General features: G+C 49.1%; 1 protein-coding gene across 6 annotated transcripts in view; it reads right to left on the bottom strand.

The window, feature by feature from the left end:
- The window catches only part of Nav1 (neuron navigator 1), a 252,045-nt gene that overhangs the window by 179,651 nt on the left and 44,949 nt on the right, over positions 1-27,445 (bottom strand). For all 6 annotated transcript variants that reach the window (XM_005375186.2, XM_005375187.2, XM_005375188.2 and 3 more), the window contains exon 2: positions 2,011-2,745. In XM_005375186.2, the coding sequence (XP_005375243.1) occupies positions 2,011-2,717 (707 nt within the window). In that variant the 5' untranslated portion in view covers positions 2,718-2,745. The remainder of the gene's footprint in view (positions 1-2,010; positions 2,746-27,445) is intronic.

Raw genomic sequence — 27,445 nt, 5'->3', positions numbered from 1 at the left:
CAGCAGAAGGGATGATCAGAGAACAAGAGATCATCAGGTAAAAACTCCCTTTGGCCATGGAAGCTGCTGGAATCCCTGCAGTGATGGGGAATTCACTGCCTGACAGTCAATTTGCAATCTTCTCAAGTTGCTGGAAAGTTCTATTAAGCCTCAAATCTGCCTCGAACTAACTTCTAACTTCTAACCACTATGATGCTGAGTCAGCTCTTTGGAGCTGCACCAAGTAAATCTAATTCATCTCACAACATGACAGCCTTTCAAATATTTGAGAACAGCTCTCAGGTCCTTCTAAGCCTTCCTCTTCCAAAGCAAACTTCTTTAGTTCCTTTAATCATTTTTATAACACCTTTTTTTGGGACCCTTTACTAGCCTGTCAATCTTTCCCTAAATGTGTTTTGGTGTTACTATCCTTTTTAAGATGTGGTGCTCATAACTGAAAGTAGCACACTGAAGGAGACCTGAACACAGCAGAATACAGTGGGGCTATTCACTTGCTTCTCCTGGACCCCAAACACTTATCACTATCATATAAAGCTGCACTGGACTGTCCAGAGGTCAAGACACAATGAGTTGGCTTCCAGTGAAGGCTGAAGCCCCTAGAGGGTTTCTGTGCCACATCCAGCTGCTCTGATGCCTCAGAGAACCCGGTGTCTAGGGAGCAAATATGCAAGCTTTTCTATACCGGAATTATAAATGAGAGCTTCTCCGGGCATGAGCATAGGAAAGAACCAGGAATTTAGTTTACTCAGGAAGGTACATACCATGCATTTGAGTCTTCCTTAACTGTATAATAATTAGTCATTACAATGAGTAATTAAGAGTAAGTAGATGCTACTTAATGTGGTCATTTTAGTAAAGAGTTAAATTTTTATTTAAAAAGCATAGTTGGCTAAGTGTTTTTTCTCTGTAGTTAACTTGTCACGTCTTAAACAAGGTGGAGAGAAGGGGGTTAGTGACCACATTGCTGTGAATACTGATCAGCCACTCCCTCTGCCAATGATAGCAGTGCCCACGTAGCTATTTAATAGTATCACTGACTGCTGATACGCCATGCTCACCAACAGATATGCATAAGCCAATATAATAGGTGGAGCCACAAGAAATGTGAGAAAGACAGACACGAAATATTACGAAAACAACACTGTGAAACAGGATTTCATTCACTATAAAGTGAAGGCACAATGTCCAGGACAAGGCTGCACAGTGGTGGCAAATGTTCAATATGAATCAAGCAGGATGGGTGTACCTGCTTACCCACCTACCTATATATCTAGCTGCTAGGATTTAGATCTAGAATGTTCTGAAAAAGTCTCAAGTGTTCAGTGGGGGGAGGCTTTGAAAGGTGAATGGATCACAGAGCACCATACTCAGCAGTGGATCAACCCATTTGATGAGGTCATAGGTGAATGCATTAGGAGGTGGTATTCAGCTGGAGGAGGAGTGGCACTGTAGGCTTGCCTTTGGAGAAAGCATCTCCCTCTTCGGCTCCTTGCTTCTCTTTCTGCTTCCTGGCTGCTATAGTTTGAGCAAACATGCTCTTCCAGGCCCTTCCATCACACTCTTTCTGCCTTGGAGCCAGCTAACAATAGACTGGACTCATTGAAATCTGAGGCAAAATAAAGCTCTCTTTTTTAAGTTGTGGGTGTCACGTATTTTGTCCCAACAACAGGAAAGTGACTAACACATTAGCTGTTTAAGCAACCACAATATGTAATATACTGTTTCATCATTTCCCAGAGAGCAGGACAAAAGGACATATTAAGGATACCCTCCTGTAAGTCTGTTTTCTGTGGAGTCCCCCGAGTTCAGAAAGACCAGAGGTTAGTTTTGTGCTCTCAGTCCCAGCTCAGCTTGCCAACCCCCAGTTCTCTAGGCTTCCTCCCACCCAGCTGTTTTCTCTACACCCTGGAGCCCTCGTGTCCGTCCTCAAAGCCCCTCTCCTCTGGCCTTGCCTCTCAGTGCCAGCCGAATTCTTCCCTCCTACCCTCCCTGGCTGCTCCTCCAGCTCACCTGTACTGGAAGGGGGCCACGGTGGCTGTGATGGGCTGGCTCTGCTGATGGACCGAGGAGAAGTTAATGGCCCCTGGGCTGGGAGAGGTGCGCTTGCTCTGTGCTGGGCTGTAAGCTGGCGAGGAGGCCCCTGAAGCTGCTCCATCAGCAGACTCTGGAGAATGTGTGTAGTTTATATCTCTTTGATCTTTTCCTGGGCAGCTAGGAGGCTTTCGACCTTCAGGAGCCCCTGGTATTTGAGTTTCTACATGAGCACTTGTCTGGGATGGGCTCCTGCCATGGGTCTGGTGGGCTAGAATCCCTTCCTGGGCCTTCTTCTTCTTTCCCTGGGTGCCTTGTGTCTCCCCGACTCTTCTGGTCCCTGCCCGGCTGGAGGGGGCTGCTTTGGGGGTTACTCTGGGACTGCTCCAGGGGGAGCTGGGGAGGCCTTCACCACCCTCAGCCAACTCCCTTGCTGCCCCAGTAGCTCTTGGAGAGCCTCTCCCGCGGGAGGCCTTGGGCGAAGAGTTTCTGGAAGAGCCCGCAGCCTTGACCAGCCTTGGAGAAGCCGCTCGCTGTGGGCTGAGGGCCAGGCCGGCCTGGCGCGGTCGCAGCTGGGGAGATGCACCCGGCGTGGGAATCCTGGTCTGGGAAGAGGCTCTGGGCACAGGGATGGAGGAGGCATAGTGAGGGCGGCTGGCAGAATTCACGTTGGCCATCCCATTCATGGCGTGGCCGCCAGAGCGGACTACTGTCCTGCAAAGAGGAGAAGGAAGGACATGGTCAGAGAAGGAACCATGCTGCTGGGGCTGGCAGGGAGGCACAAGTACCTAGGCAGGGCATCAGCACCGCTGGGCTCCCATCCTGCCTAAGTCGGCAAATTCCTGTACCTTCTGCTCTAATGGGCTTTATTGAAGCTCTTGCCAGCTCTTATTCGAAAGTGCTTGGCAAATTGCAGTGCTTCACTTAACTTCCCTTGATCTCTCTTCTCCATTGATCAGGGACACAGCCTCTGCCCTCTCAAATGTCCTGCCCATAGCAGACAAACTCCCTCACGCCTTCAGCCTTTTCTCGTCATATTCCTGCCACATGCACATGCTCAGTCAGCCCCTGCATCTCCCCAGGACACCTCTCCAGTGGAGCACAATCTTCTTCCCCAGGCCCTTGGACCCAAAAGGACCAGTCACAACTCTCCCAAATCATAAACTTGTAACTGGTAACCCTCTCTCCTCAAGGGTCCTGCCACCCTGCTGTGCCCCAGCTCCACAGTCACTGGGAATTTGGGCACCTGGATCAGTCTTCCTCTCTACCCATCCCCTACCTACCAATACCTCCTATCCTGGCGAAAGACCTCTGTCATCTCCTTACCCCTCTGTAGTCTCAGACACTGAGTGTCCTACTTTTGGCTTGAGGCAGCTCCCGCTACACACTTCCTGCCAATAGCACTTAATCTGTCTTCTTCCAAATCTCGCTTCAGTAATTATTTCATCTCTCTCCAGGATCTCAAGCCCCCCTCCTCACTAGCTTCCTGCTCTGTCATGTTAATTAATGAAGTAATCACTCTCATTTCAAAGGAAATTCGCAGTATTTACAAAGACACATGCTACCAGTTCTGGAATAAAGAGTTAAATGTAAAAGTTGAAAGTATAAAAATTTATAGAACACATTCATGAATGTTTACACAATTTTGTTATGGGAAGTACTGCATCAGAGATAGAAACCATCAAGAAAAATACTGATAGATTCTCAGTACATAAAAATTAAAATCTCTGTATGGATCAAAAAATATATATATACTTTCAAGAGGTTCAAGGAATGAAAAAATGCAAAAATACTTCCAACAAGGATGAAAAACAAATAATTAATACCTTTATTACAGGGAGCTCTACCAACTCAATAGTAACAAATCATAGAATAAAGGGCAAAAGATAAGCAAGAAACTCACAAAGTAACAAATACAATTAACCACAACAACCCAGAGATAAAGGACTCCCACAGAAATTGAATATGTGCAAATTAAATAAATTCTGATTTGCTGGTATTGACTTTACTATCATTTAGAAAATCATGAGCATTGCTAAGACTATGAGAGCCCTCATACACTGCTGAGAGAACAATGCTGGATCTAGAATTAATCCTAGGGAAATGATTAAAGATGTGGGCGAGGATTTGCATACAATGGGAATACTCTAGTTGCCTCTCACAGGGTTGAGCTGTCATTGGGTGCAGATGGAGATAAAGGATATCTGGGACATGAAAAACTACCAAAGCATAGCCAGCCCACCTGAGACCAGAGAGCCCTTGTGCACACCATGGATGAAGATGTCAGCAAAAGCCTGGGCTGGCTGATGGCTATTGTTGACCTTTCCCTGACCTCTGACTGTGCTCTGGGATCAGCTACAGACTAAACTCTCAGAAGTTAATGTAGTGGCTGGGCATTTAGCTCAGCGGCACAGCGCCTGCCTGGCAAGTGCAAAGTCATGAGTTTGATTCCTGGAAAAACAAACAAACAAACAAACAAACAAACAAAAAGAAGTCAATGTAGATGTAGAGCAATGATGGATTTATAGAACCACAGCTGGTAATGACTGTGAGAGTCAGGGTTTGTAGGAATGCTCTACCCACAGGTAAAATGATTTCCACAAGAAAGAGAAATGCTGTGATCCCTCCCCTTTCCTCTAATTTGTACTTAAATGACTTGATAACATTACTGGATAGGCTATCACATGTCCAAGGGCAGCCAAACTTCTGCTTCCTCCCCATCTATCTCATGCTGCTTCCAGCCACTCACCAGGCTACAGACAAGAGTGATGCTCTGCCTGCCCACAGTGTCGGCACCAGCACGCCAAGAACTGCCCAACAAGGGGGACCGAGAAGTACTTTTATAAACGGATCTCAGGGGAGTCAAGCAGGTACTGCCTGCAGCTGTGAAAATCAGAAAAAATTATTTAACCTCTCCATGCCATGTGCAAAATGAGGGCAGGAAAATATCTAGAAACTGCAGACAGGAGAAGACTGGGAGTCTTCCAGACAAGAAAAGAATACTACGCTTGAGCCTGAGGGCGTGTAGTCAGAATTCTCCTCCAGCAGAGATGAGAGTAGATTTACTTTGTCATCTTTCATACAAACACCTTTTTTTAGTGGTCAGCTAGTGCATATGCTAAGCTAGAGCAGAAGCACAAGTGCAGACCTGCTCAGAGGTTTCTGTGATGCAGAGCTGCTGTCCTTGGCCCCTAGCGCAGAGCTGGGTATGCACTGGTCAGCTGGTTACCTTGGACTTTCAAGAAAGGCCTTACACCACTGACCCATTGCATCAGCACCCAGACTTCAGCATGCCTAAGTTTGATTGCCTCACCGGCAAGGGGCCATATGACCCACTTCTGCTACTGCCTTTACACCCAATCCCGCCAAATCCAGTGTGGGGACCAAAGTCAATTTGGACACTCCAGACTGCCCCTTCTGGAAGCTACATCTGGAAGCAGAGACAAGAACTGCACCTTGCCTCCACCTGATTCTCTCCTAGGAGTGGTTTCCAGGCTCAGGTTTTTTGCTGACAGACCCCTCAACCTCTGGGAGCACAACTCACCTGCCTTGCCTTCCATGCAACCCCAGATCCAGGCTCTGCAGTGACAGGCCTTGACTCCCTTGGCTCAGACTTCCCAAGGTCCTCTGGCTGTGGCTGGCCAGCCTTGCAGCTCAGAGAGTCTGAAGGCCACGGATGCTGCTTCATTTGCTAATGGAGCACAGGCGGTTGCTGCTCTTACTGGCTCATCATTTTTTCACAAGCTCGAAGGGGAGAGGATTGAGATACTACTGCAGGTCACAGGGGCCCCACCCTCCCTCTCCACTACCTTGGGATCCTGCTCTCTCTCTCTGTCCAGATGACTGGGAGCAGGATGCACATGGAAATGTGACAACCCTGTCCCTGGTGGAGCCTGGGAGGACCAGACCAGCTTTGGGGTGATGGAGATCTCCTTGGACAGACAGTGACTCTAGCCTGTAGTAAAGGGGTCACCAAGGATCTTTCCCTGTTTGCCTTGGGGGAACCCAGAGGTACTCAGCATCCATAAGGGGATCTTCTAGGACACTCATCACCAAGAGCTCTCATCTTGGATGCTGCAACCATCTCTTTTATTGAGATAGTATTTCTAATCCTTATAACAATTAGAAAGGCAGATTTTATTATCCTTGTTTCACAGGTAAGGAAAATGAGGCTGAAGTTAAGTGAGCTGCCTGATATATGCAGGGCTGGGAAATGGTAGAGTGGCGTGGTTCCAGGGCAGCCAGGCAGGTCTCTGAGGCTCCAGGATAGATCCTTTCCTTGGTCCTGCTCACCACTGTAAGTGCAGCCTAAGCCCACATATCTCCAGTCTCTCTTTTTTTTTTTTCCAGTCTCTTAAATGAACACTCTCCTTGCTGTGACAGCTGTTCCAGGCCTTTCAGAGATAGAGATGGAGTTGGAAGTGGGGATGGGGAGGCTGAAACTAGTTTATAGGTTGGAAAGCAGAGAAGGAAATCAGTCATAGACAGCCCATTTTGGGACTGGGGAGGTCTCTTTTCCTTCTCTTCTTCCCCCAGTAGTCTTCATATCTCACCTGTTCTTCCTGTCTCCCTCATGCTGTTTGCCTTGGGTGGTACTAAGGACAAGGGTGGTACAGGGGCAGTGTACCAGGGGAAACTATAGGCAGCATGAAGGAGAGGGAGATGATGGGTCTAATCCAACCTGGCCACAGGTTTAATGTGCTAGCTGCTGGGGGTGAAGTGGAGAGTAGGAAGAAGTATTCTGGAATTATGGACCTTGACCATGGATGTGAAGAGGTTAGGGAGGAGGGGGAAAGAGTGCACATGGTTTGTTGGAGTCTGAGCCTCACACGCATGGACAATGGTGTGGCCAAAGCACAAAGCTAAGGCTTCTGCCCAGGTCATTTCTACTTGGATGCAAACAGATGCTGTGGCTGTGGCATCCAATCTGGATTCTTAATGGACCAAAAGATTTGTAAGACTCCACACTGGCCCACGGCTCAGTTCCTTTCCTGTCTTACTCATACTTCTCTCTGTCTCAGGTCCTGAGCAGGCTGAATAAGGTAATGCTAGGAAAATGTTTGGCCTCCTGAGATGAACAAGTTTAGCTCTAATGGTTTCAGTCTCCCAGACCTCAGCGTTAGACAAAATTGACAGAGAAGCAGGGACAAACTGCCTCTTTCGGATAGGACTATGTTCGAGCCAAAGAGCACAGCTATCAGTATCAGTCATCCTTTGTGATACCTTCAGAATGTGTTTGAGGAAAGTCAAAGAAGGTTGGGGGTGGAGTTTCAAGGAGAAGCAAGGGGCTCTTATCTCGTGGGAGTGGTGGTGGAGGGACCCTACCAGAACCTTCACTCACAAATATGTTCTTTTAAGCACCCTGATCTGAAATTTTACTTAACCTCAATGAACAAAAGGAAGGCCTCAGGTCCTGAGATCCCTGCCCTCAGGAAGTCACATTAGGAAGTTACTATTTCCATTAGAAATAGCATCCCATTTACAAAAGGATTTGTGGCAGGATCCCTTTCTTCCACAGCCACACACCCTGGCTGGGCTCCCTCCATATGCCAGGTGCTCTACCAGGTGCTGCAGCAAGCACTATGGCTGAGACCCAGGTTCTGCTCTCAAGGATCGAGCAATCTGGTAGGGAAGAGACACATGCACACTAAGCAGCATGTGTGGTGTGCCTCAAGAGAGGCAAAACAAAGTGCCCCGGAAATACATATGTCACCATCTGTCAGTGAGACAGGACCTAGACAGGTTTCACAGAAGAGGCACCAGGGTTGGTGGTTGATGGCTTGCAGTCAGGGTAGAAATGGCTTTGATGACAGGATCCCCCAGGCCCATGAATCTAACCATCAGCTCCACAATATAGACCCTGCTCTTCACTGAATGGTTAGTGAGTCAACTCTGGAGCCAGAGCCCCTGGGTCCAAAGCTTGGCTCTATCATTTGCTGATGGTGTGACCTCAGTCAGGCAAATTCCAGAACTTCTGAGTTTTCTGTTCCGTAAAATGGACTAAGACCAGGACTTACATCACAGCACTGCTTTGAAAAGTAAGATAGATTTACATAAAGTGCTTACAGCATAGCAAGAATTCAACAAGTACTTTTTGCTTTTATGACAAGAGGACAAATAACCTTCTTTTTCAAGGACTCCTCCATCCCACATATCCAGGGATAGGCTCAAGCTGCCTGACGCTCCTGGAGCCTCCAGCAGGGAAGAGGAGAATCACAGAATCTGCCAGGCCAGGATTAGAACTTATCAAATAACAGGAAAAACACTGTCCATGCTGACTATGATACTACTAACTGTCCACCAGTGGAGGATGTTTTGTTTTTTGTTTTTTGGTTTTTTTTTTTTGGTTTTTCTCCGGTACTGGGAACCGAACTCACGACCTTGAGCTTGCCGGGCAGGCGCTTTGCCACTGAGCTAAATCCCCAGCCCTCTACCAGTGGAAGGAGCAGGAAATCAGACAGTTTGAAAATGTGTAGTGGCAAGTGTCAAGGCTTTCGAGTTTGGAGGACTTGGGTTCAAACCCTACCTCTGCTACTTCTTGCTCTGTGGCTTTAGACAAGATGAGTTTACTCAGCGTCCTCATCTGCAGTACTGAGTCATGGGATTTTGTAGATTAAATGAGAATATAAAAGTAAGGCACTCAGCATGGTGATGGACACATGAACTGGTGCTCAAGAACTGGCAGAAAAGGAGAACAGCAGCCCCTCCTTCCAGACAGGAAGGAGCTAGATTCAGATACCTCACGTGGGACTGGTGGATGGCAGGTGAATCGAGAGGCTGGTGGCTTCCTAACCAAGGTTGACAGTCCAGAAACTGGCAGGGGCACAGGCCAGGTGCAACATGTACTTCCACCTCCTTCCCCTCCCTTTCCAGTCTCCACCCCCACTGTCTGCTCTCTCATCCCTACCCTGGTGCTTTATTTTTAAACCAAATTCTTTTTAGTTGCATTTGCTGGCTGTGTGCCGGGCAGCATGCTAAGTGCTCCACCTGTATTCACTGGCAATTGTCCCATGAGTTGGTGCTATTATTATCACTCCCACTCTACAGGCACCGACAATAAAGCACAGCAAGGCTAAGGAAGTTGCTCATGATCACACAGCTAGAAAATGGCAGTCAAGGTCAGACTCAGACAGTCCAGCTCCACGGATGTCCTTATAACTACTCGCCTGTGCTTGTCGCCCTACAGCCTGAACCCAGGCCTCATTCCAGACTCCTTCCACACCACCCATCTTTTCAGCCTCCTGTCATCCTGGTCCCAGGTCCCATCAGGATAAAAAGAGGCTACTGGCTTAATGCTCTACAAATTACAGAGCCAAGAAGCATTTTGGGCTTATAAATATTTTATTCTAGCTCAGAAGATGGTGAGAGCCTAAGTGGCATCTTGCTCCGATCCGCGAGGCCAGGGGCGCGAGGCCGGAGAGGAACACACTCTGCTCCCGGGCTCGGTCTGGGCTCTGCGCCTCCCTCTCTCTCCTTGAGGCGCATGCGCGCGGCAGCTGAGTGGGTGGGCGGGGCGCGCGGGGCGGGGCGGTGGCCGTGGTGCTGATAGGACAGCTCCTCCTGCAGCGGCCATGCGCTACAGGTCCCGCGCCTGCGCTCTGCAAAGCAGTTAAGATGCCCTCTCGAAAGGTCAGAACATTTTAACCACAGTGTTGAGAAGCTGGATATGTTATATTAAGAGAAGAGGAGGGGAGGTATGGAAAAGGAGGGGGAGAAAATAAAAAGGAAAAGGAGAAAAATACTGGAATTGTTCATGGGAAACGGTTAGAGCATTTCTGAACTCAAGCACGGAAGCACAGACCCTGAAGGGTACAGACTGAGGGCTAAAAACAGAAGTCTGAGCCTAGCGCGGTGTTATACACGTGTAATCCCAGCTCTGTGGGAGGCTGGGGCAGGAGGATCACAATTTTGAGCCCAGCCTAGGCAATTTAGAGATACAGCAAGACCTTGCTTCCAAATAAAAAGTAAGAAAAGGTCTGGAGGGGGGCTGGGGATTTAGCTCAGCGGCACAGCGCCTGCCTGGCAAGCTCAAGGTCCTGAGTTCGATTCCCGGTATCGGGAAAAAAAAAAAAAAGAAAAGGCCTGGAGGCAAAGGCTCTGGCTGCAATCCCTGGTGCCCTCCCCTCTAACAAAAACCTCAAGGGATGGGGATGTAGCTTAGTGGTAGAGCACCTGCCTAGTATGAGTATGTGCTCTAGGTTCAAACCTCAGCACCACAAAAAAAACCCCAAAGGATTCAAAACCTCAGCAGTCTGGAGCCAGGATCACCCCCTACCTACTTGCTCCATGTTCACCTCACCTTGCCTTGCCTCACCCACCCACCTCCTGTGCAAATCTGGGCACTGCTGTTTCCTGCCTGCCTTACTTGAACTCACCTGGTTGTCTCCTCTCTGTAAAATGGGTATCACAACAAGACCTACCTTATTAGGGTTGTTACAAAGACCATGTGAGCTAGTAGAGGAAAATCACCTGAGACAATGCCTCTCTCAGGAACACTGAACTCACATTTGGTGTAATTAAGCCATCTGCGTGGTACTTATCTCCCTTCTCCATTCTACCCCCAAATTTACCACTCTGTCAGCCAGTCCAGTCAGGATGTTTGCTCTTTAACATAACTTTCTGTTTTCTTACTTGAGTATGAGTGGGCAACCAGTTTATTTGGGATCAGAGTGGGGCACGGAAACAACTGGACGATAAGCTAGGTTTCCAAACTAGGCACATTTAAGCAGGTGGTAGTAAGCAGAGGAGAGAGTGAAGTGGAGGCTCTCCTTACTGTAGGAAGACAGCTTACTTAGATGCAACTTAGTCAGGGATAGGATGGTGGACAGAACGACTGGAAGGGCCCAGGTGCCACAGACAGGACTCTTGGACTGCACAGGCTTCCTCACAACCTTTCTTGATTCATGGGCCAAGCACCCTCTCCTGCCCTTGAATCCTGATCAGTTCCTCCCATAACCAAACCTTGGCTCAGGCTTCACTTTTGGTTGGAGGTCCAGTCTGGTGCCTAAGGCTGAGCCACCACAGGGAAACAGAGCAGTATCTTTTGGTACCATAGCAAAGAGGTGGCTTATGCTGCTGCACCACTTGAACAAACACCACAGAGTGACAACCATTCATACAGGGACCCACCCATGGTGTACACGCACACATACACAGCCACAAGACACACACTTCCCTGGTCTTAATGTCTGTGTCCTGCCCAAAGTTGCATGTTGAATCCTAATCTCCAATGCAATCGTATTAAGAGGTGGGGCCTTTGGGAAATGATTAGGTCATGAGGACTCGGCCCTCATGAATGGGATTAATGGCCTTATGAAAAGAGGCTTAAGGGAGCCGGGTCAGTCCTTCCACCGTGTGAGGACACACAGAAGGCCCCAGCTATAAGCAAAGGGCTCTCACCCAATGCTGAGTACACTGGTGCCTTAATCTCGGCTTCTCAACCTCCAGAACTAAAAGCAGTATATAAATTACCCTGTCTGAATGGACTAAGACACATACTGTCACACACCCCCATATCTGCAGACACACAGAGATGTGTGACACACACACTTGCACAGAGATACAGGTGTGTGCCCTCATTACTCTCACAAATACACATATGTCGTATTATTTGCTCACTCTGGCACATACTTTTTTTTTTTGGTGGTACTGGGGACTGAACCCAGAGCCTTATAGTGAGCTACATCCCAACCCTTTTTTTATTTTTTATTTTTAGGCAGGTTTGTTAATCCTTAACTTGCCCAGGCTGGGCTCAGACTTTAAAGCTTCTGCCTCAACCTCCCATGATACTGGATTACAGACACAGGTCACCACACACACACACACACACACACCCTCAAGCTTGAGTCTTTCCTGCCTCCTCTCTGATTCCCTTGCTCTTCCCCTTTGGGCTACTTCCTGTCCAGCTCAGAGGGGAAGAGGCCCTGTGTCCTCCCATCCTGTCCATCTCCAGCGGTTTGTCCTCACGCCTGCCGTAGGGAAACCCAATGAGGACACGTAACTTCCATCGGTATCTATGGGCTGTGGTTCTTGTACAGTTCTTGCATGGCGCCAGGGGTGTAGTCACCTTGTGGTGCAGCAGCAGAGCCTCAGTGACTCCTGCTCCCTGCTCTGCCCCGACGCTGCCTGGCTTCCCTTCCCCAGAAGACTACAGTGTGTCTCAAACTGGGCATCGTGAGGAAGTCCTTAGGGCTGAGGACAGGACCACAATGACATCTGCCCCTTGCTTCTCCCTGTCCAGCCTCTAAATTCTCCCAGGACAGTGATGAGGGAAGATCTGTGGGCGGTCTGGAGGCTGCAGCATAAGGACATTGAGCCCGTCCCCCAGCCCACGTCATTGTGAGCACCACTCAGATGCCTGGTCCTTGGCAGAGAATGTGATCTCCCCAGGCTGGTCCGGGGGGTGCCTGGTGGTTGTCACTTCAGAGAGGCTAAGCACTGGCAGAAGCTGAGGAAGCTGGGGTCAGCTGGCTAGGACCTGCCAGGGGAGTGGGGGCGCTCAGTCCTCACAGCGCCCGCCTGGCTGGCTCCTGGCTCAGAATGAGGATTAGAATTGTTCACAGAGGTGGGATTCATCTTTCCCTCCCCATCTCCACCCAGAGCCCAGGGCTCTGCCAACACCCTCAGGAATTCTCTTGTCCTTAGGACTGTGCCATGGTTTCCTTTCTGGCCAGATGGCAGTGTGTTCCTACGGAGGAAAGATGGAGCCAGCCGAGGGAATGCAGGACTACAGCTTCCTGACATTTGGGGTGAAATGATCAGGCGGGAGACCAGAGCCTCCCTTCCATGCCCAGCCAGGCCAAGTCCTTTCCCAGAAGAGGCGTCTGAACACTTGATACCCAGACTTGGGTTCCCAGAGCAACTCTACCACCAGGTGCCCTGGCCCTGCACTGTCCTGCCTGCTCCCAGTCTGACAGAGACAGGACATGCAGGGATCTCAAATATATACACAGGAGATGTTCACTGCATTCCTCCAACTCTCAGAGTCTCTTAGTTCATCTGCTCAGTCTGGAAGTTCTTCCAAGTGTCTAACCCCCATCACTCCTACTAAGAAGCCAAATTCACTTCCTAGTTCTTCATTCTGAGAGAGCTTGTTTCTTACAGCCTCTGGCCTCAGAAAGAAAAGTGGATTTTGAATTTCAGGGAGGGGCCCCAAACCTCCCAGCTGAAGACTCCTGCTGTGTCAGCATACTGGCATTTTTTGCTGATTTGATCCCTTTGAATGGCTCCACTCTCAGTATCCTTGGTTCGTTTTCAATTAGCCAAGAGAAATGATTTAGTGCTAATGAAAATCAATGGTTTAAAACTGTCCCGCAAATCACAGGGGGGCTGGAGGCCTGGGTTATAAATACCTCCCAGGAAGTTGAGCTGGCAAGGGAAGCAGCCAGCACACGGTTCCCTTCATCCCTCCCTTCTCCCTGCTCCTCTGCTCCCCAACAAGCCTGCTACAAACCCCTAGCCCCAGTATGCCCCCTGTGAGGCACGACAGACCTTACAGTTCCAGGTCACAGGTGTACAAATGAGTAGGTTCCTAAGGAGGTGGCCCAGAGACAACCCATCAGTCCAGGTCTCACTCTGTCACTCTCTTACTCCCCACCCCTGAAGCTACCAGGGGTCTGACTTCCCAAACAACCGCTCAGATTCCAGATGGACCGTGGAGCCGAGGACTGGAGGAGGAGCAGGGATGGGTGGAGCCTTGTTGGTGGGCAGCTCAGGGAAACAGCCTCTGAAAACCACCAGGCAGGAAGCCAGGTGACGGTGTCTCCCACAGGACCTGTCAGTTCCACCTTCTTCACACTCACTTTATTACTCTTCTTTTCCCCCAATTTAAAGTGTCCAGCATTTCTCCACGAATGGCTTTTCCAGCCAGACAGATGGAGATGTATCACTCAAACCCCTCATCCTTCCCAGGTCCAAAGGCCAGAGCCACTGGACTGGGGGAGGGGAGGGCAGTTCCTGCAGGAGGGCTTGGGAGGTTCTAGACTCTTCTTGAAGGCCTCATCTGGGGGTGGGCAGGTTCTCTGCATGGAAGGCCACATCCTGGCCCTCGGAGAGGGCTGGCCCCGCAGTGTGACTCCAAACCTGTCAGTGGGACTGGGCTGCAAGGTTCAGACCAGGCTGCCTGCCAGGGTAGGTCAGCACCAGGCTGGCTGCACTAGAAATAAGCTCCACCTGTTCAGGTTGGTCCCAAAGGGGCAAGCAGTGAGCTAGGTAAGAGGCAGAAGCTGGGAGTTGGTGGTGGACCCAGCAGTCAGAGCACTGGGCTGAACTCCGGTGCCAGTGTCTCCTCGCATCATTCAGGCTCTGGGCCTTTGCCTTCCCCTGAAAGAATGAGACCAGCAATTTCAGCATGAAGGAGAATCCCAGTCCTTTTGCCTCTTGTTCCAGAGAAGCAAAGAAGCCACTGGTGGCCTGTGTGACTGTGTGTCCTGTGGGAAGTCAAGTTCCCTGTCGTGCTGGCCCCTCCAGCCTCCTCCCAAGCCAAGCTAAAACTGTGCTTGGGCCCTCTGCTGCCAAGCCAGGGTGACTCCTGTTTTGGGCAGCGGACATTAGTGTGGTGGACCAGCATGGAGGAGGCTTCCCCTTCCCCCACTGACGCTGATTGTCATAGGGGGAAATCCCACCAATAGTGAGGTTCCCTTAATGTAGCTTCCTAAGTGCCAGTGTCCTGACAAACACCAGGAGACTGACATGTAGGCGTATGGGACACTCAGCCTGAGCCATAGCTGGCAATGCAACCCCTCTCCTTTGACATCCTGCCAGGCACACCCCAGGTGCAACTGACCCACCCTGCTGACCCTGGTGACACTCAAGGCCTCCCTGTCCTGGAAGCGCTAGCACAGGTCTCTGAGCAGCGTTCCTTCCATCTGGAATGACTGATCAGCTGGTCTGACCACAGCTACTCAACAAGTAGAGCTGAGGCAAGAGGATGACCTGTACTGAGACACATTAGCGCCTGCATACTGAGACCAAAAACGCACAGGCCGTGTGGATCGGCACCCCTTCCCTGCCCACACTCACACACTGAATGGCAGTATTAACGTCTCACAACTTTTGGGAGGTATCGCTGTTTATTTATCTACAAGCTGTGTCGCTTTGAGAAAGTTACTTAATTTCTCCAAGCTTTGGTTGCCTCATCTGATAAACATGGGTACTGACCTCACTGAGAAGCTATAAACATGAAATAAGAGCAGGTATGGAGAATGCTTATCAGGAACACATGGGAAGTGGTAACAGGGTTGTTCTTAGCTGTGCGTGGTGACACACATCTGTAATCCCCACACTCTGGGAGGCTGAGGCAGGAGGATCACAAGTTTGAGCCCAGTGTGGCAACTTAGTGAGGTCCAGTCTCAAAATAAATTTTTGAAGAGCTGGGGATGTTGCTAGTGCAAAGCCCCTGGGTTCAGTCCCTGGTACTATTTTTTTAAAGGTAAAACTCGTTACTTATAATAACATTCACATTAGAAAAAACAACATCTTGAAAAATCTAAAGCAGAAAATGTCTACTCCTTAAGAGCCTATTACTCTCTAAGATAATTATAAACATTTTAGAAGTGTTTTGAGTTCTTCTAGGCTTTTTACTACAAACACACACATAATAGAAATGCAGTTATACTATATCCACCTTTTATATCTTTTCATTATGAATTAAACATTTTACCCTTTTTTTGGCAATATTGGGGATTGAACCCAGGACCTTGCACCTGATCGGTAAGTGTTCTACCACTGAGCTACATCCCCAGCCCTTTTTTTTTTTTGAAACAGGGTCTCACTTTGTACTCCAGGCTGGCCTTAAATTTGCTTATGTAGCCCAGGTGCCCTCAAACTCATGGCAGTCCTCCTGCCTCAGCCTCCTGAATGCTGGGGTTACAGGTATGTGCCACCATGCCCAGCCCTCAGCCATTTTTTAAACTTTATTTTGAGACAGGATCTCTTTAAATTGCCCAGGCTGGACATGAACTTGTGATCTTCCTGCCTTAGCCTTCTGAATAGCTGGGGTTACATGTGTGTGACACTGTGTAAAAAAGATAAACATGTTTACCTTTTATTTCAAAATCTTTCAAATTTATTCAAAAACATACTTGATAGGTAATAAACTATTCTGTGAATGCCTTCTATAAAAATAACCCCACTGTCACTAGCCATTTAGCTTGTTTCCAGTTTCCACTGTTGTGTACAGCAGGATGATAAACATCCAAATAAGTTTTTCTTGTGCCCCAGGCTGCATCCTTGGAAGCAGAATCCCTGCTCCAAAGGTCTTAGAGAGACTCCGGTCACTGACTGCAGAATGCTGTTCAGCAACATGAGCCAGCTCCTCCTTCCTGCAGTGGAGCCTGCAGTATGTGACTCACTGCAGCCTTCCGAGCAGTAAGTCTCTTCTCTTGCCTCTAAACTGCTTTGCTCAGCAGTGGGGCTGAGCCTGCTGGGGGCCTGGACCTCCCTTGGGCCACACATACCAAGAGTGTGAACAATGTTCATGTGTTCACGAGCGCCAGGCCAAGCCGGGAGCACAGCTGGAGCAGACACATGGGGCGGCCCGGCAGCCAGCAGACCCCGTTCTGTTTTCCCTCCCCACCAAGCACAAATAAGAACATGAACTGCTGTACTCTGGAGATTTAAGTGGACGCTCAGGAAGAACTTTTTGTCCATGAAAAGCACTAAGTACTAGCAGTGGGCCTTTCTTGTCCTTCTACTTGGAGTTTGGAAGGGCAGAGCTGCTCCTCTGGCAGGAATGCTGGGGGTCAGGCGTACGGGCAGGACTGGGTGGCCCTTGGCCCTTGGCAGGGCTTGCACTGAGCCTGGACTATCACTGAGGAAAGTGTCAGGAAAATGGGTTGTTGCTGAGTTTGCAGAGTCCCTGCGAGTGCCAGGTACCGATGGCGGCCTGGGCGGGGGTAGGAGTTCATTCGGTGCATGATCTCCCCTGAACAATAAAGACAGCTCAAGCAACCCCTACTCTGTTCTGAGAGAGGAGATGTACAGTGTGAAGCTCCCTGCTAGCTGAGGGTTCGGGCTGGTCTTGGCCACATGTCCAAGGAGGTGGTGCCTAAGTGCCCTGACCAGTGCAATCCTTCAACTCCCTCCTCAGGTCTTCCCTTTCCTCCTCCCTCTCTTTCTCTCTTGCTCTCTCCCCCCTTATCTTTTCCCTTTTTCTCCCTCCCTCATTTCCTCCCTCTCTTTTTCTTTTTTTTTTTTTTTTTTCAACACTGGGAGTCAAATCCAGGGGACCACTGAATTACATCTCCAGCCTTTTATATTTTGGGACATATTTCCACCCACCACATGGAAAAGGACAGACCAGGAACTGCTCAGGGCTTACACGCACCCCAAAGTCTTTGGGCAGGAGCTTGTGTGGCCTAGAATCTTGGTTACGCCATGCCTCATCCTCTGTCTCTCACCCTTCCCTAAATGCTGCTGGCTGGGCATGGCCTTGTTCTGGTACACCCCTTCCCATGTCTTACTGAGATGTCCTCCTCTGCAGGACCCTTCGTGTAGCTACTGAAAAGTCCTCCCTCAGCAGGCTGCCTTCCTGAACTGACTTACAGAAAACTGGTCACGCAGCCCAGTTCCACCGCCTAAACAAAAAGTACCCATAGCTCTCACGCTTGCCTCTCCTATGGGTGTCCTTAAGCTACAGACCGAATCCCTCCACGAGGGTCTCAGTCCCATGGCTTGCTGTCTTAGGAGGTTTGGGTTTAGGCAATGTGTGACACCCTCTGGGGACTCTGAGAGTGAGCAACTTATTGTTGGCAAAACTATTTTAATGTCCTGAAATACAGGGTCTCACCATCTCCTCCAGCCATGACCTAACTTTTTTTTTTCTGTCTCCCTCTCTTTTGGCAACACTTGTTGTCATGGAGATTCTAACACAATGGGGCAGGTAGGAAGTCTGTTGCTTGGCAACAGAATGCTGGCATTACAGGATTGGCTGCCAAGGTCTAAAGGAGCAGAAAAGATGGTAAAGGAAGGTGGGAAAGTAGAGAAACACCCTGGGGGAAACACAAAGGCACAGGAGAGAAGCAGAGGACAGGACCAGAATGAAGAGAGGGGAAAAAATCCAGGAAGCAAAATGAGAAAACATGTAACCTCCCTGGGGCTGGGTTACCACTCATATATTTGCTTAGATGCCCTCAGTAGAAACAACAAAGTAAAACAAACATGTATTAATATATTTTTATAGACATGTTTACATGGTAGCATGCTGAATGGAGACAAAAAAAGAAGTTCCCAAAATATCAGAGCAGGAAAATTCTACAAGACACCATGATACTGTGGAAACAGCATGGGCTTTAGTGTCAAAAACTTGAGTTTAAATCCCTACCCCTTCCTTGATGTGTGACCCGATCGAGTGGCTTGACTCTTTGATCTTTAGCTTTCTCATCTGTTCAATGGGAATAGCACCCATGTATCTCATAGGGTTGTTGCAAAAATAAATGAGAGGAAGTAAGGGGCGCTGACACAGAGTGGGTGCTCAGGAAGTGGTCAGTCGCATGATTATTGTTTTTGGCCTTCTGCAAACAGCCCCGTGTTATCTCAATCACCACAGTATGGTGGAGTGGAAAAAGTCCTCCCCCTGAGGCTGAAACGCCAGGCTTCCCTCCAGACTGATGCCCCTACTACCTATAAGACTGGGGTAATCTATTAACCTGAGTCTCAGTAACGCATCTATAAAGTGGGTATAATAGTCTTTCCCTCACAGTGACTAGGACCAGGTGGATAAAGAACCTATCCCAGTGCCGAGCACCTAGATTCTGACTCTCTGCCTGCCTGCCTGCCTGCTCTTCGAAGTGGAGTCCTACAGTTCTGGGTTGGGGCTGGTTTTAACCTTCCTTCAAGGGAAGGGCCCAATATGCCTGGGCACCCTCCCAAGCCCACAAACTTTGAGTGGCTATGGAGAAGACAGTGGGGGAATGCAGGCACATGGACAATAAAGCAAAGGCAGATCCCGTGTCACCTGAAGCAAAGGCGGCGCAGGGTGACTGGACAGGGAACAAGGGGAGGCGCGAGGCAACCATTTCTGCGTATTTCCTAACCCGGCGGCAATGCCATGCTGGGATGACATGATGCCTGTTCATGAGAGGGAGCCACCAAGGCACAAGGGAAGAGATGGTCAAGGCAGGGGAGCTGAGCGGCACCCTCGGGCAGGTGGACTCTGGCAAGCTACTGATCCTCCCAGGAGATGTAACATCTTTCGGGGCCCATAAAGTTCAGAGAATCATTTTTGACGTCTAGCCTAAACCTCTCCTGCTGTAATCCTCAGCTCAGCCCTTTGGCTTCTCTCTGAGAGAGCAAATTAACTGGCTGAGGAGGTAACCGTCTCCCCAGCTTCTAGGTTCATGCCAGGACTGGGGCGGCAGGCAGGAGAGCAGTGAGTCACACACTGTTTAGCGCAGCTGTCTCTCTGTCTACACTGCTCCCCCAGCTCTCAGCCCCAATACGCTAAACCCCTCTGTGGTTTCAGAGCCGACTTTACCGATAACGCCAACAGGCATCAGAGGGACGCTGTCACCATGTCTGCCAAGCCTGAGCCCAGTGCGCCAGGACAGAGGAGGCTGCAATTGAGGGCTGGTGGGGCTGGGGAAGCTGAGGCATGTCAGCCCGGGCCGGGGCTGCTGGTTTCCAGCTCTGCCCGACCGGGGTAACCTCCAGCTCTCTGCACATTCAGGAGGCCTGGCCCTGTAGCCAACCCTGAAAGACTTGGCCAGGGGACGGGGAGAGAGAATGTAGCAAAGGACCTAACTGGAGCCTAGATAATTTAGAGAAACATCTGAAAGCAGTTTTAAGAACACAGAACTACTCTAGACTCAGTGGTGTGCAATTCCTTTTCTCCCGCCCCAGGAGGAAACACAAAATGCCTAAACTTGCAGCAGCAAGAGATTTAGAGATGACCATAGGAGGAGGCCCTGACCATGAGTGGGTGGAGAGAGCAGGTCCTTATGCTCCGGCCTGTGTTGATTATTTGGGTCAGGTATCTTTTCCTCTTGAACACTTAGGACTTTTGCTGACTTGTTTCCTCTGGTGAGCAAGGGAGACAAATCTGAGGAGCCCGTCCTGAAGAGTTCCAGAGAGGGGACAGTTGACAACCTGAGCCGAGCAGGGCTCGGGGGTTTCACAAGAGCTCCTGGACCTGCTCTGTGGCCACCATGAGGAGGGACAAAGTGATGCTGGTGGGAGGGGGGACTCCCTTACTTTAGCCAGCTTCAAGTTTATCTGTTTTATTTGTTTTTGTTTTTTGTTTTGGTTTTTCTCCGGTACCGGGAATCAACTCACAACCTTGCACTTGCCAGGCAGGTGCTGTGCCGCTGAGCTAAATCCCCAGCCCAAGTTTCTCTGTTTTAAATATTGGTTCTCTTTTAGTCCTTTCTGGTGGGAACAAACAATTCCATAGACTGAGTGGCTTATAAGCAATAGATATGTATGTCTGACAGCTCTAAGCCCAAGATCCAGGCATGGATGGGTTCAGCATCTAGTTCGAACCCTTTCTGGTTCACAGAAGGCAACTTCTTGCTGTGCCCTCACATGGTGGAAGGTCTCTCTTTGACAAGGGCACTAATCCCAGTCATGAAGGCTCCACTGTTATGACCCAGTCACCCCCTAAAGGTCCCACCTCCTCATAACATATGAATGGGGGAACACATTTGGACCACTGTTGCTCTCCATGTTAGATTTCATTTTAAGGATGTGTTTCCCAGCTAAGCCAGGCATGCTGACACACACTTGTAAATCCTAGAATTCTGGGAGGCTGAGGCAGAGGGGTTGCAACATAGTGACTTAGCACTTTAGACCAATTCTAAAAGAAAAAGAAATTTAAAGCCTAGAGATGTAACTGGAGTGGGAGCCACTGTGGGGTGTGAATGCTCGGAAAGAGGGAAAGCAAAGGTTACCAACTGGCCTTCACAGGCACCTGGTGGGCCCCCCAGAGCCAGACCTCAGACGGGGATCTGCCAAGGGCTGCGGGTGGTTGTCTTGGGATAAATTTGATCCTAACTGCTTTTGGCTCAAGAGAGATCTGTGCTTTTCTACTAGGATTGGGGGATCAGATACCTAAGCAGTGTAAGCCTCACTATTCTTGAATTTTCTGACTGTCATTGTCCATTTTTTGATCCTCCCTCCACCTTTTTAAGTTCTTATCTTGAAGTAATTTTAGATTTATGAAAAAAAATGGCAAAGATAGTAGAGTTCCTATCTACCTTTCACTCAGTTTCCCCTAATGTCAACTTTATATAACATGGTGCATTTGTCAAAACTAAGAAATTAACATTGTTGGGAGGCTGAGGCAGGTGGACCACAAATTTGAGACCACTCTATGCAATATCTTTTTGTTGTTGTTGTTTTTCCAGTACCGGGAATCGAACTCACAACCTTGCACTTGCCAGGCAGGCGCTGTGCCACTGAGCTAAATTCCCAGCCCCAACTCTATGCAGTATCAAAAATGGTTGGGGAAACTGGTTATCTACACACAAAAGGTTGAATCTAGACCTGTAACTCTCATACTGCACTAAAATAAAATCAAAATGAATAAAAAACCTAGACAATAAAACAAAAATACTTAATCTGCTGGAAGATAAAATAGGCAAAACTATTGAAGACAGAGACATAGGCAAGGACCTTCTGAACAGAACCTCAATTGCACAAGAAATAACACACACTCAACAAATGCGATTACATCAAATTAAAAATCTTCTGCACAGCAAAGGAAACAACCAACAAAGTGAAGAGAAACTTACAGAATGAAAACAAAATTGCCAGCTACTCCTCAGACAGAGGGCTACTACCTAGAATATACAAAGAACTCAAAAAAATCAGACCCCCCCCAAAAAAAAATAAAAGACCCAGTCAGGAAATAGGCAACTGAAATGAACAGATACTTCCCTGAAGAAGAAATGTAAATGGCCAATGAGTACATAAAAACATGTTCAACATCTTTGGCCATGAGAGAAATGCACATTAAAAGAACACTGAGCTTCCATCTTACTCCAGAAAGAAAGGTTACCATCAAGAATTCAAAAAAGAACCTTTCTATAGTGTTAATGGGAATGTAAACTAGTGCAATCACTATGGAAATCATTATAGAGACTCCTCAAAAAACTCAGGTTACAAATTCTATTTGACCCAGTTAGCCTCCTTCAAGATATCTTCTTGGAAGAGTTAAAAATGTCACATTTCAGCGATACATGCATGACCATGTTTACAGCAGCACAACGCATAAGAGGTAAATATTGGAAATGGCCTATATGTCCATCAACAAATGAATAAATAAGAAAATGTGATATGCAAACACAGTGGAGCACTACTCTACCATCAAGAAGAATAAATTTGAGTCATTGTAGGCAAATGGACGCACCTTGAGACTATAATGCTTAGGGAAATAAACATAGAAGGTTAAATATCACATGGTTTCTTTTATATGAGAAACCCAAAGTATAAGTAATCTAAGAGCAAAATAAAAGATACATGAAAGGAAATAGGGGGATAGACCTTTTGAAAATGAGAAAGGGATCTAGAGATAGGGGAGGGAATAAAAAGGATTAAGATGTGATTCGTGCATGTATCAACTTCCCAAGGTGAATGTATTTTTTATATTATCACAAATAGGTAGTAATAAAAATGGGGGGCTGGGGAACATAGCTCAGTGGTAGAGCACCCCTGGGTTTGATCTGAGTACTAAAAAAGAAACAAAACACAAAGAAATAAACTAACATTGGTATTTTACTAGTAACGAAACTTCCAGGCTTTCTTTGGTGATCACCAGTTTTTCCTCTAATGGCCTTTCTCTGTTCCGGGACCCAATCTAGGATGGCCCACGGCATTTAGCTTCCTTCTACCTTTCGAAATTGAAACCTCTGGCCTGTCTCTACCATGCTTGAGGGGAAAAGGAAAAGGCATTGGGGTTATTCTTTGCCCTTGGCTTGGAATAGGACAACTCTGGGCAGGAACGGGGACAGGAATAAGAGGAAGCGAAAGGCACAGAGAAGGGTAACCACTGGCTTTCGTGGGGAGCTTTCTCTGCCCCTATCTTGGGGATCCCTCCTGTACAGAGGTCGTTCCATAGTACAAAGGCTTTCAGAGCTGTCTGCATGGCCTCTGTCCCCAGAGCTGCAAAGACGGGGTGACCAGAGTCAGGTAGCCCTACACAGGGCCCTTTCCGTAGGGCAGACAGCCTAGGCCAGAATTTGTGACGTGACTTTAACATTCAGCCCCTATTTCTGAGCACATAAACAACAGGGAAAGGGAAGCTGAGACAAGAGTGGATCTCAGCAGAATTGTTTCCAAATAAAGTGTTGTTTCTTTCCCCCTCAAGCTCCCTGGAGAAGCCTACCAAGCTTAAAAACCACCAAATAGCTTTTCTTGTTTATGACACAGGCGCACACACACACCACCCCCTCGCTCTCAGCCTGGCGTCTTGTACAGCAGTGAGTGAGTGGCACTGAGGAAGAAAGACTCAGAGCAGGCTTGAGGAAGCCTGCATGATGGCTCCTCTCCCTCCTAGTGAGAGCAGTGCGTGGCAAGGACTTTGGTTTCCTGTGGACACCGGATGCATGGGGAGAAGCTCTGGGACATGGGCTTCAGAGTAGACTCAGGGTCCTGGATATGGCTGGCTGGTCACCACAGTCACAAGAGCAGTCAGAGAATCCATTGTCCCGCACCAACCCTGGGTCAGGACCCCGTGAAACTCGCAACGAATTTATTTTGTGCTCTATATTTACGAGGGGCATAGGGAACTGGAATTACGTCTGGAGCAGGGGGTGGAGGAAGGGGAGTGGGCGGCCAGGGAAAGGTTAATGGACGAGGGTGGTGTGGCCCAGAGTGGAGGTCAAGGGGAGCCTCACTAATGGGCTTCACAGCTATAAAACCTTTGTTCTCCATTCCCACTAAAAACAAGGCCTTGGAAGGGAAGTCCCCTTCCAATTGTAAAGATTGCAGTTAGATACAAGACAAGGACAAGGGCAGGAGCTGGGAGGCACCAAATCATGTGATCAAGGAGGATGTGACCTCATCTTCCCAGAGAGTCCTTCTGGGTAGGATTCTGCATCCTGGGGCTCCCACCCTGGGCAGCTGAGCCCAGGTGGGAAGGGAGGCAGGGTGGGTGACTATCAATGGACAGAGATGTGGCCTTCCCCCTCTCATGTGTTAACAGTGCCAATGGAAGCCCTGGCCCCATGAAAGTCTCTAGAAATGGTTTCTGAATGAAGGGCAGATTCTCCTGATTCTACTACCTCCCCAATGATGGCCATCTGTCCAAGGCAAGGGAAGGGACATGATGACCTCTGCAGGGCTCAGCCGGCTCCTACTAAGGATCAGCCACAGAAAGGACAGTCTTTCCTCTCACCTCCCTTGTCCCTGAATAGAAGGGTCTGATTCTTGGTGGCTGGAATCCTACCAGGCTACAGTTACACAGCCTTTACCAATCACAATACAGCATCCTAGCGTCTGCCCTCACTCGCAGCTTCTGCTTCCATGATCTCAACTCCTTCCAGCAGGTGGGGAAGGGTTCTGACAGACGACGAACTTGAGGGTCAGGGAATGTGAGAGTACAAGGTCATGGAGCTGCCTGGAACTTTTGCTTTCTGGTCTCACTAGCCTAGTTCAGGCCCTTCTCATTTCTCACCAGGATCTTGCTCGGTCCACCCTGTGCTGGCCAGTCCACTCACTTCACTTTGGCACTGAGGCGGGAAGGGCCTGGTCAAATGTGGTTTCAACCATGGCCCTCCCATAGAATAAAATCAATTTCCTGGGAGGCCTCTAAGACCTCTACCAGTTGAGTACCCCATCTCCTGGCCTCCTCTCCCAGGGAACCTGAGATCCTACTTGATCTTCAACTCTTACTGAACAGACTGTCACTTATCCACATACTGAGAGCATTCGGGCCTGTCTTTAGGTAGTTTTTATTCATTTTTCAGGTTCTTCTAGAACAATGCCCCCTCCAGGAAGGCCTCCCTGACCTTCTAGGAGGAGCGGAGTGGCAATGAGTTCCCACAGCACTGACTTCTGACTCACGACTTGTCCTGGGCTACTGTCCAAAGCTGCCTTTTTGACAAACACTTAGCTTTGGACACCTGGCACCTGGTACCGTACCTAGCACAGAATAGACAGTCAATGCATGGAGGTACAGACAAATTCTCCACACCTCGGTGCCTGCAGTTGAACGTACCTCCTCTCTCCCTTGTTTTTTGGTACTGGGGCTCGAACTCAGGACCTTGCGCTTGCCAGGCAGGTGCTTATGCCACTGAGCTATATCCCCAGCCCCTCCTCTCTCCCTTACTTGACAGATGGGGCCAACTTCCCCTCACTCTGCTCTCTGGAGACCGCAGAATGCAGTCAGGCAGGAGCTGGCACAGACCGAAGGGAAAGCGCTGGCCTCACCTCATCTCACTGAGCCAGCAGGGCCCTATGAGCCCAGGAGGAGCACACCAGGCAGGCCTGGCAAGGAAACAGGCCAGGAAATCTTTCCTGCTAAACAGGAAGCAGGGTGGAGCACAGGGGCAGAGCTTCCTGAGGAGTGGGAGGGAGGAAATCGAGCCCCACATGCTGGGTGTGCTGCCAGGTCGGCCCAGCTTGGAGCTCAGCCCAGTGGAGAAGGGCTTCGCAGCCCACAGGAGTGGGTCTGCAGATGCACTCTCCTTAGGCATCAACTGGAGGGCCCCAGGGGCGTGTTAGGTGGTTATGCGATAGTCTGCGGTTTGCACAATGAGCCCTGGTAGGAAGCCCCAACTCAAAACAGCACAGTGCCCCAGAAAGACAGCTGCCTCGCCCTCTCAGCGGGAGGGAAAGAGTGAGAGGATACTCAGCCAAGGAAGGCGCATGTGGGTCCTAAGAAATGCTGGGTCCTTGGAGAGGGTGCAGGCTGGCCAGCCAGGTGGGGCTGCAGAAAACCCAGAATACCCTCTCGTTCTTGAAGGATTCCTTTCCTGGTCCTTAGCTTCTTGTCACAAGGTCACTTCCTCAGTGACTATTTCCCTAAGTCCTTAGACTACACCAATGTTCCCATTGTGTCCCTTTTCTAAATAAAGCCCATCCCACTTGCTCCTTATCTTCCCACTGGGCTGGAAGCTGCACTGGAGCAGAGACTGTACTTAGCTCGCCATCATCCTTCCCACGGTCCTGTACGCACAGCTGATGTTCAAGAAACACGATTGAGTAGGTGACTGTGTGAAGGTACCTGGCAGTGATGGAGAAGGCAACCTTACAACTGGGAGTTAAATCTGGGCCAAGGACAGGGAGAAGAATCCCAGGGCCAGCCCTTGTTTGATCCATGTTTTTTAAAAATGCAATTGAAGAATTATCTGAAAGTCTAGCTCACGACCTGCCTTAATTTCTTCCACGTGCACCCAACCAAGTAAGAGAAGTGGTTCAACCACACCATATCCTCCATGTTCAAAGCTCTGGGCTCATTTGAGCATCAGGGAGAAGTTACCCTAAAGGAGGGAAGACAGTCTCTGTCGTCAGGAAGCTCATGGGCTGCTGGAAGATGTGTGAAGGTGCTACCAGCGATTTCCCAGCCCGACGAGAGAAATGGGGCCTGCAAGGGTGACAGCAGCTCAAGAGAGATGTAACAACCCGAGCTAACATTTCAGGGACATTCACCATGTGCCTGGCATTGCTCCAGCATTTCACATGTATCAGTTCATTTCATTTTCATAAAACCTCATGAGGTAGATAATGTGACTGTTCTTGTTTTATAGGTGACAACACTGAGGGAGAGTGAAGGTAAGGTGGTTGCCTCAATCACACTGCTAGGAAGTGGGGTGATTAAGATTGCTGGCTGCAGAGCCGATGTTCCTAACACCACCCACTGCATCTCTGGTACAGCAACGCACAGAACTGGCAAGGAGACCATTGCCAAAGGCGGGTAACTGCAGTGCATTCATCAGCATCCTAGAGAAAGAGTGCTTGGCTCAGGAAGGACGTAGCTCAGTGCAGGAGCAGAGGACATCCTGGCTGGAGGAGACATACAAGCAATGACCAAGGCAGCAGAGGAAATGCTGCTTTCTACCTAGCCAGAAAGCATTGGGGCAGGAATTCTTCCTCTTTCCCTTGGCTGGAAGACAGTAGCTGTGTTGGAGGCCGGTCTTTAACCTGAACCTAGTGCACCTTCCCCAGTGCATCTCCCCGGTTATGGCAGCTGCTCCAGCCTACCCCTTCCCAGTCTCCAACCTGTCTGTAGCTTTATCAAAAGCCTGGTATGGTCTGGAGAAGAAGGGCCTGCTGAGTGGAGATGACCCCCTAGCATGTAAGAGAGAGGGGGTTTCAAGGAAGTACTTGAGGAAAGGGGGCAATTAAGTCAGAGAATGAGGAGAGAATGGGGAAAGATCTCTTAGGAGTATAGTTATTAAGAAAAGTTCAACTGAGCGGAAAGGGTCCATTGGGACGAGAGGCAAAGCAGTGTTTGGTTCTAAGCATGAGTCCAGGTAAG

The sequence above is a fragment of the Chinchilla lanigera genome, unplaced genomic scaffold (genome assembly GCF_000276665.1).
Source record: "Chinchilla lanigera isolate Chin_1 unplaced genomic scaffold, ChiLan1.0 scaffold00005, whole genome shotgun sequence".
NCBI lineage: Eukaryota > Metazoa > Chordata > Mammalia > Rodentia > Chinchillidae > Chinchilla > Chinchilla lanigera.
The sequence above is the reverse complement of the archived record's forward strand: the minus strand, read 5'-3'. Positions and strand labels throughout refer to the sequence as shown.